General features: G+C 37.2%; 1 protein-coding gene across 1 annotated transcript; it reads left to right on the forward strand.

Annotated features, from left to right (window-relative positions):
• Positions 1–453: 453 nt before the first annotated feature.
• On the forward strand, positions 454–9,168 carry LOC306876678 (short stature homeobox protein-like). The gene is made up of 6 exons (XM_079428022.1): positions 454–821; positions 2,226–2,434; positions 4,850–4,907; positions 5,144–5,232; positions 6,648–6,863; positions 7,149–9,168. The coding sequence occupies exons 1-6, from the start codon at positions 569–571 to the stop codon at positions 7,236–7,238; spliced, it is 915 nt and encodes a 304-aa protein (XP_079284148.1). The 5' UTR covers positions 454–568; the 3' UTR covers positions 7,239–9,168.
• Positions 9,169–9,415: the final 247 nt, after the last annotated feature.

A 9,415-nucleotide genomic window follows, 5' to 3' on the forward strand; every position in this document is an offset into this window, starting at 1 on the left:
AAATAAAACACTCAAAATAATATCTGGCGATGAAAACATCGAAAAGTTGGACAAATTGGACGATCCCGTTCAAGTTACCACCGTCTATTTTCGCTCGACTAGTTTCTCTAACCCAGATCATCAGATTCTCGGTAGCCTCCGTCCATGTTAACATCAATATACCAGAATGAACTGATAATGCCATGCTGCAATATTCATATCCTCTAATTGCGTCAGCGAAATTATCACAGAATTAATTAAACACGGTTCCCATTTCCAATTGACCACACGGCACCGTAGGAATCCTAATTAATTATAATTAAATTAAGGGGACTCCATCCAGCGCAGCATTGATTTGAGGAAAAGCCGCTGAAAGTTGAATTCAGAAGCGCCTGTAATGACTCCAGACATGATGGCGATGGGGGCCGGGCTGAGGTGGCCGTGTATAAATAGTGTGATCTGAAAAACACAGACATAACAGCAGGAGTGATCTAAACCTTCAACACGCAAACATATCGCCGAATTCACTGCTGAGCAGACAAAAAGATTCGCGTTAGGTACATTTTAAAGTGGATTTCTGTAATCAGCCATGGAAGAACTCACGGCGTTCGTGTCGAAATCCTTCGATCAGAAAAGCAAGGAGAGCAGCAAAGAGAGCATCACGTACAAGGAAGTTTTGGAGAGTGGTTTAGCCCGAGCCAGAGAGCTGGGAAACTCGGAGACCAACCTTCAGGAGATTACAGAAACCAACAACAACCATTGTCCGGTACACCTTTACAAGGAGCACGTAGAGCTAGAAAAGGAGAAATTGAAGGAGTTTAACGTGACACGGGCTACTGACGGTGAGTTACGCAAAGTGTAGTAATGTTTCTCGCTGCAGACGCGTTCGCAATTAGATGTTCGCGCGAATACGCGTTTTGACGTTGTTGAAATATCGATCAAATCTGAGTAACTGTACTTTGAGGTCATTTACATTCGCTTAAAGACAGATTTCGATCGTCTCGAGAGGCTAACTAGCATGCGAGTAGAGAAATGCAAGCTGTATTCAGCTGATGCAATGGGCACTTGTTCGTTAGCCTATGTGTGTCGTGTACAGTTCTTTTCTAAAATAACAGAAATACACGATATAGGCAATTTTAAGTAAACGAATCACAATAAATGTATAAAAAGAGAAGTCTGTACTCACATTTGAGGAATTACAGTCGAAACAATAGGCCCTTGTCAAAATTGAAAGGACGATCTATCAATTTATTCCTGAGCGTTTCTTAAATTGCCAGGAAATGAGTAAAGACACTTATTTTCTTTTAACGTACACTTGTGTAAATAAAGAGTAAAAAATGCTGTCATTTGAAACAACCATATGGGTGATAACATTTTAAAAGTGAGATTTAACTTAAAACGGGTTTGCTTTTGAAACTGAACAAAGACGTTTAAGGACATTTCATGGCAGGCCCATGACTGTTTTGGAATACAACACCTCAATAAATAATAATAATAATAATAATTAATTTAAATAACATTGATAATATGAGCCTACATTAAAAGCAAAACAAAGACCACTTCACAGAATTTATAAAGAAAATGATTGCAGTATGTTTGTAAGTTTATATTTGATTTCCAAAACTTGCAAATAACACAGTTGACTGCTCTGGAATGAAGATTCAGTTCTATATAAATATATATATATATATATATATATATATATATATATATAGATAGATAGATAGATAGATAGATAGATAGATAGATAGATAGATAGATAGATAGATAGATAGATAGATAGATAGATTAAAAAAATGTGCAGAGCTGCATTAGCTCATTGCAAACTTCTAATGTTTCCTAATAAGCTATCTTATAATGTAATTTTAGAACTAGATAAAAATCTAACCTCTTTATCAATGTCCCTTAATTATAGCCTACGAATCTGCCTAATTATACATATAAAAAATCGAGAACATTTACGTGTTGACAAGGGCTTTTTTCATTTGTAAAGAGACAGTACATGTTTCAAAACAGCTGCAATTTCTTGCTATTCATCTTGGATTTCACCTAACAAAATTGTTTTAATTTTGAATCTAAATTTTTTAGTGTTCTCTGTTGACATGTCGTATAATTAGATTTATTTACTTCCCGATTCTTTTTACTTCTGAGCCGCCATCTCCAGTCTTTTAAACACTTGTGAAATAAATGAACGCTTTTAAGGAAGTAGGCTACTTTGTTGATGTGTTTATGTTGTATTTTCACAGGAATTTATGACTGCAAAGACAAGAGGGAGGATGTGAAATCAGAGGACGAGGACGCTCAGAGTAAACTGAAGCAGAGACGGAGCAGGACAAATTTTACCTTAGAGCAGCTGAATGAACTGGAGCGCTTATTTGATGAGACGCATTACCCAGACGCCTTCATGCGGGAGGAGTTGAGTCAGAGGCTGGGGCTATCAGAGGCCCGCGTGCAGGTAAGAGCCCATTCCTCCACACACTCCATGAATTCTTTTTAAAAATTATATTACGAAGAAAAAAATTGCACATTCTAAAAACAATTACACATTACAATATTCAAATAATATTAATTTAAAAAAACAGTAATTTTTTAAACGAATGCACCTCGAATGCACTTTTTAGTGGAAATGCAAATAAGCTGGATGACAATTGACGGTTCTGTCACTTATTTTTTCATTGTTTTACGTAGTAGACTACATGTTCTCGAAATAGTGTAAAGCAGGCCCGTATGTGTGTGTGTGAAAATACAACTGTAACAAACCTTGCTCTATCAGCGTAGCATATAGGCTAATTGAGAAAAATAATGTCCACGGAGATTATTCATAATGTTTATTGCTTTTACATTTAATAGCAAAATACTAAGTCGCCTATAAAAGCGCTGCTGTGGTGTTTATGCTCATACGCCCAGAGGAATTTATCACGCTGGTAACTTATTGTAGCCTGCATGTAAAATGCAGTTTTACATTTAGTTAGCAGTTTGTAAAGTTAGAAATAATAGGCAATCTATTTACGAAGTACTCTAGGGATATGCGTTTGTTATAGAGAAGTGAACTGGCAAGGGGAAAATAATCAAATAAATAAAACAGTGTAAGTGTGATCGCTAGGCCTTCATACACATTTGCTTAAGTAGGCTAGATTAAATTTGTATATCATATCATGCGCCTGAGATGTTTAACATTTGGAGACGGTTGTTCTGTTCACTCATACACAAAGCATTTCTGTTATCTTTCTATTTATGCGGGTTCAGTTTCAGTGGTGGGTGTGGATATGAAATCGCCTTTTAGTTCCTGCAGCAGCAGCTATATTCAAAGGAAAACTTGCTTATGTGCTGCAGAAAGATCTAACCACATCATTAAAATTAATGAAGAGATTGAACCGCTGCTGCAGGGGATACCTTCTTATGTCACTCACCTCATTTTCTCCAACCTTATCTTTGTATTATCTGCCATTGGCTTGATATACTGTTCCTATAAAAATGTATTAGGAATAATTCAATTTTGTCTTAACTCCTACAGTGACATAGGCCGTGTTACAAAATGTAATGGGAAAATAAGTAACATTGTTTGCCAGTGTGACAGCTTGCAAGCACGACATTTTTTAATGTTTCAGAGGCGGAGGCGAAATCAGATTAAAAGAGGAGAGCAAAGAATAGGTCAGAGCTGTGATTTGATGCAACCAAAAATTCATACCGCGTTAAAACGACTCTGTATGATGCATCACAAAGGCATTTTATGACTCGAATCACATTTCAAATTTTGCAGAAAATTCAGAGTTAAATGCAATGGACGTGAGCTAGCCTAGTTGTTATGGACCTGCTACTATACTGTTCTATAGAAGCCCCACGCCGACCAGCTGTCAAGAATCTAATTGAAAGTTATGAGACCTCAGTGAGGAGAAGGCAGTAATTCAATTACGACTAATATCTTTCGGTTTTTGGTGCAGGGCTAAATTAAATGTCATTATTCACTGTCTCTAATAAAAATCAAAAGGAAATCAGATTAGGGTATTTGTGAACCGCATCATTGAGTGGTCCTTAATGAAGAAATAACTGTCGAAACCAGTGTAGCTCACTTTCACTATAGCATAGTGCTGGATAATTACAATCGATCAAAGATTGAAATATGATGCATTCATTGTGGCGCACTAAAAGTCACACATTGCCTATTATTATTATTATTATTATTATTAATCTATAATGCAATATCCGAGTGCCTTACAAAAAACAGGTTGACAGATGTTTCCTTTTCCATTTTAATGAGCGAGTCTGAGAATTGAAAAAGCATCGCTGATAGATTTAACTGAAAACCAAAGCGAGTGATGATGGAAAACTATAGGCATAGAGTAAATTTACACTGTTCATAATTAACATTTCCCACATTTTCAAACACCTATGTAATGCAGCAAATTGATTTTATTGAAAAAAGATTCCAAAAAAAAAAAAATAGGCCTCAATTTTAGAGATGTGAAATTGTCACTTAGTTTACATATGGTGCTTTGACAAGAGCTTGTAGGCCTACGTTATTTCATATAAAGAAAGAAAATAAGAAAACTAGCTGTATTAAATGTAGACACAGCCAAAGAATACACACAGAATTCATTGGTGTAGAAGATGAAAATTGCAATATTAATTATTTAGAAGATTTGTCGAACAATGAATAACAGAATTTGCTTTTCCAATTGAAATGAAATAATAATCGAGACCGATTAACAGAGGCAACATAAATCGGCGCTGTTTTTCTGTAATGTCGGTTGCATGGACAAATGAAATATAACTAATTTGCACATTTCTGTAATTTAATTTGTAATATAAAAAAAGTAGTAAACGGTGGTTAACACGATAAAGAATAACATTTTTTCCTCTCTGTTTTTAGGTATGGTTTCAGAACAGAAGAGCGAAATGCCGAAAACAGGAAAATCAAATGCACAAAGGTAAAAAATATAATTTCAATAAATAACCTAATTTTCCAAACTTTTTGTGATTATTATATTTGCTTATTTTATGCATTTCTAAATTAATTTATAACGGGACATGACCCAAGTCAAAGTAGAATTGGTTGCTCGTGAGCCAGCAGCTACATTTTAAATTTAATGTAAATGGTCAAATCATCTAGACAGAAAAATGATTATGACTAACTTTGCTAATTTATTATTCTTTTCTATTCTAGGTGTTATTTTGGGTACCGCCAGTCACCTGGACGCGTGCAGGGTCGCTCCTTACGTGAATATGGGCGCACTCAGAATGCCATTTCAACAGGTAAGCTAGGAATAACGAAGCTGATTTTTATTCGTTTTTATTGTTTCTTGTGATGTGCAAATGTGCAGTTCAGTCGACTAAATAAACGTCTCGCTCCGCCATGTTAACCAATTAAAGTAGCGGCCGAGAAATGTTTAGGCTTTGACAAACAATCTGATGTGACGTTAGTCTCCGTGCGTCGCGAGAAGAGCCCGAACCTTTCACCTCCGGGGCCCGATGAGAGGCGAATGAGATAAGAGGGACCGAGAGACATTTCATCTGGTGCTGAAGAACTGTCTGCATCAGCCAGACGAGAGAGCAGCCATAATTAAGCTAATAGCACAGCGAGGGAAAGGCAGATAAAAGAGATTATGAAAGAGAGGAATAACGCACTGATGGTTATTGGCACTGAGCTGCATTGGCAGGGCCGAGGCGTGAGGACTGCATACTGAACACCACAAATGTCCACCACCTGTTGTTCTGACTGCCCCTGTAGAGGGGATGCACAGTCCAATTTGACTGATTTGTGGAGACACTGGGGCAAGGGGCTGCTTTAATTTTTTATTAGTATTTTCAGTTAATTCATATAAATGCAAATGCCAGGCATAAAGTCAGAAGGCCTGTGGTTAGAAATTGTGAGCGGCAAAGAAACTCAGATGAGACAGGCTGTATTCATACCTGATTATTTTCTAAAAATAACAGACTACCATGTCTGACATTATTTATCCTCCTTTCAAAGCGATCTCCCTATGTTTCTATTCAGGTGGAAAACAGAAAAAAGAAACATTGGTAAAACATTCTTTCCCAGTGTCAAAAACTTGTGCAGCTTGTCAGATGTTGTATTTTAGTTGGACTGCAAAATGTAAAGCTTTGAAATATTTATGATCCCTGTGCAGAGAAAGATACATGAGAAGAATACAAAAAAAAAAGTCACTTTTTAAGTCAGCGGATGTCTAATTTTCACCTCATCTTACTGAAATAATTGCTAAGAATCTGCAACCTGATATTTTATGCTGCCTGCTTACATCTTTTTCCCCCCTAGGAAACATGCAAATAAATATTTATATATGAGAATGAATATTTTGGGTACGAAATTGTTTATTTATGCCATTGAATATATAATTAAGATTACATGATGTTGCAGCTTTTAGCGGTTGTATGGAAAGATTCGCTGTGGGTCAAACTAATATGCTGAGAAGTGAGATTTGCAACTGATGGAAGTTCTTTGACTATTAAGCTGTCTGAGCACATTGCATAATGCAGCTCAAGATCAGATGAAAAAGAATGCACTGAGCGAGTGACTGTTTTCACTGAAAGCACACAGTTAGAACAAGCCTTCGGAGGGGTGTCCGAGCCTGAAACCGGATCCCCGCCGCTCCTCGAGCTGACCCCGCGGCCGCTGACTAACTCAGTGTTTGTTTTTGCTCGCCCTGCAGGTCCAAGCTCAGTTACAGTTGGAGGGGGTCGGAACGCACTCCCATCCTCACCTGCACCCACACCTCGCGGCCCACGCTCCCTATCTGATGTTCCCGCCCCCGCCCTTTGGATTACCAATCGCATCGCTGGCAGATTCGGCCTCTGCAGCAGCCGCTGTGGTAGCGGCTGCCAAGAGCAATAGCAAGAACTCCAGCATCGCTGACCTGCGACTCAAGGCAAGAAAACACGCCGAGGCGCTGGGACTCTGACCCCCATGGGCTTCTCTGCTGCTCTGAACTGATAATTGCTTCTAACACAAGACTAAGCCTCTGAAAAGGCCGTGACACTCACAGTTAAAACAAAACAAAATAAAAACAAAAGAGAAAAAAGGGGTGTAAGGGGAGAGAATGAGAGCGAGAGAGAGAAAAAAAAAGTCACAAAAAACCAGCTGCCAAAACAAACCACTTGTAGAGAAAGGTAATTAAATACCAATGAATCACCTTTTACTTTTTGCCCAACAGGCAGGACTTCTTGGAGGCCACTGGCTCAGCCCTTTCCAGGCACAGATCACAGCCCCAGGACCATACAAAAATGTCTGGATGTCTGTCTGAAAACCAGCGTTTAGGAGAGAAGACTTTTAAAAAAAGCAAAAGGCAGACACAGAGTGAGGCTAGAGGTTGTGTTTTTACGGACAGACACTGAAACTTTGGAATCTCAACCTCAAAGTGAAAAGAAAGAGACGGCCATATTTGCCTCCTACCACGGTGCCGCTGCCTAGTGCACGTGCTCAATTGAAGGATAGACCTATTGGGGCTGGCCTCCATTGTAACTGACATACATCTATGTTGATCACTGCCATGATAACCCTCCACTACAATGCATATCGAAAGCCCTTATTTGCATTTTTGATTTTTTGTTTTTCATTGTTCATTCTGCTGTGGACAAAGACTGGAAACAGCAATAACATCAATGGTACAATCGCCTGGTTTTTAGTGGAATTGATTCTTATGATTCTTTCTCTTTTGGGAGGAAATGTTGCGTTGCTGTTATTTCCTTCTGGGCATGTGTATGGACTTTAGCTTTCATTCTCATATTTTGTACTCTCTTCTTTTTTATGTGATGTGTCCTGGAATACAAGTGAACCTAGCTTTTGCACTTCAGGTCTTGTATGAAGGGGTTTACGATCCTTAATGCAAGATATACTACTTTTATGTAAGGGGGAAACAAATTTGACTTTCGTTTTGCTGAAATACATTGAAATGACTTGTTTTTGTTTGTTCCAAAAAGGATAAACAGTAACTGCAACTTTGAAATGTAACATTTTAAGAAACATCAGTTTAAGTGAAATGCAATTAAGTGCAATACTGTAAATATGGAAAACGTAATATAGCGGTTGATGTTTGCTAATTAAACAATGATTTTTAAGTTGTTGGGTTTTGGGCACTGATGTCGATGTGTTGAAAGTTCTTTGCCACAAACACATCCTTAAAATCTGTGTAACAGATCATTTGCTTACTCGTTTGCAATGTGCCATAACTCCCCGAAGTTCAATGGTATTCAAATTTAGTTTTGTACACGTGCATTTAAAGAGATATTGATATCACTGAAAGCAGACAAGGAAGATTCCTTTGACACTGTACAAAAATGCTCTAGGTTCCTGGGTCATAAGCATGTCTGGTTTTTAACATAACAATAAATCAGCCAAAGACAACAATTTGATTGCATTAATAGAGGTAGAATTATTTAATTTAAAACTCCAAAACTATTTTTCAGCAACTGCATCCACAGTCATTTTTCCCCATATAAACAAGAACTGTCTACAGTTTCCTGAATTGAATACAATAAGCTTAAGAATTTGTTACCAAGGTAACAACAAAAAAACAGTATTATTTTCATGACCTTACCATGAAACAGTTTGCCAGTTCAGACATCAATTGCCTTTGAACTACGGTAGTAGATCTTGGTCAGGTCTACCTCTAACAATAAATGCTACATTGTGGGCTGTTTTCGTTGTTCACCATTACGCTTGTTTAGGAATGTTTCTGTTACTTTAATTGACGTCATAGTTGCTCTTATTTATTATTTTATCTGAAAGTTTATAAATGTTAAATAGTCAAATTTCAAGTGTACATATTTACATGGCTTTGCATTTATTTTTATATATTTTTTAAATGTTAACATTTGCAACAGTTTTACGCGAACGTGTGACTGCAGTACATTTGTTCGACTAAAATGTAGCGTGTTTGAGTTTACAAACATTTCAGGGATGGTGGATGAAACCATAAGACTTTGTGTTGAGATTTTCTTGATGCTCCAAGGAATTTGTTGTATCCCGTCATATTGCATATGCAAGCATGCCCAAACATGATTCACCATTGAGGTTTTTTTTGTTTCTGTTGTTTCACAAAAAAAAAAAGAAAAAAAAAAGAATGTACATCTTGTACAAGCAATCTATCAATAAAAGTTATAAATATTTGTAATAGAGTTTGTAAAACTTTGTGGCCCTCTACAATTTTATGAATAAAGGTTGCTCTGGTTCAGACACGTTTGTATATTATATGTACACATTTTTACTCATTAAAATTATTATTACAAGACTCTTTATAGAGGAGCCACAATTTATTATACCTGAAAAGCTAAAGGTTGTTTCAAATGAAACGAAACAATTATTCTAGCATTATAGAGCATCAACTAATACACAAGCGTTTTTACCATCCAAATGTACTAGATGTTGATCCGTGAGTCTGTTCAGACAAAATCATGCCTCTTTGTCATGTACGAGGTGCAA

This window comes from Barbus barbus (genome assembly GCF_936440315.1).
Source record: "Barbus barbus genome assembly, chromosome: 11".
Lineage (NCBI taxonomy): Eukaryota > Metazoa > Chordata > Actinopteri > Cypriniformes > Cyprinidae > Barbus > Barbus barbus.

Bases quoted from the DNA above. Each gene is read 5' to 3' on its own strand.
- LOC306876678 (XM_079428022.1), top strand. From the start codon at position 569: ATGGAAGAACTCACGGCGTTCGTGTCGAAATCCTTCGATCAGAAAAGC. The intron at 822-2,225 runs GTGAGTTACGCA...GTATTTTCACAG, and splicing joins CGTGACACGGGCTACTGACG to GAATTTATGACTGCAAAGAC. The intron at 4,908-5,143 runs GTAAAAAATATA...TTTCTATTCTAG, and splicing joins GGAAAATCAAATGCACAAAG to GTGTTATTTTGGGTACCGCC.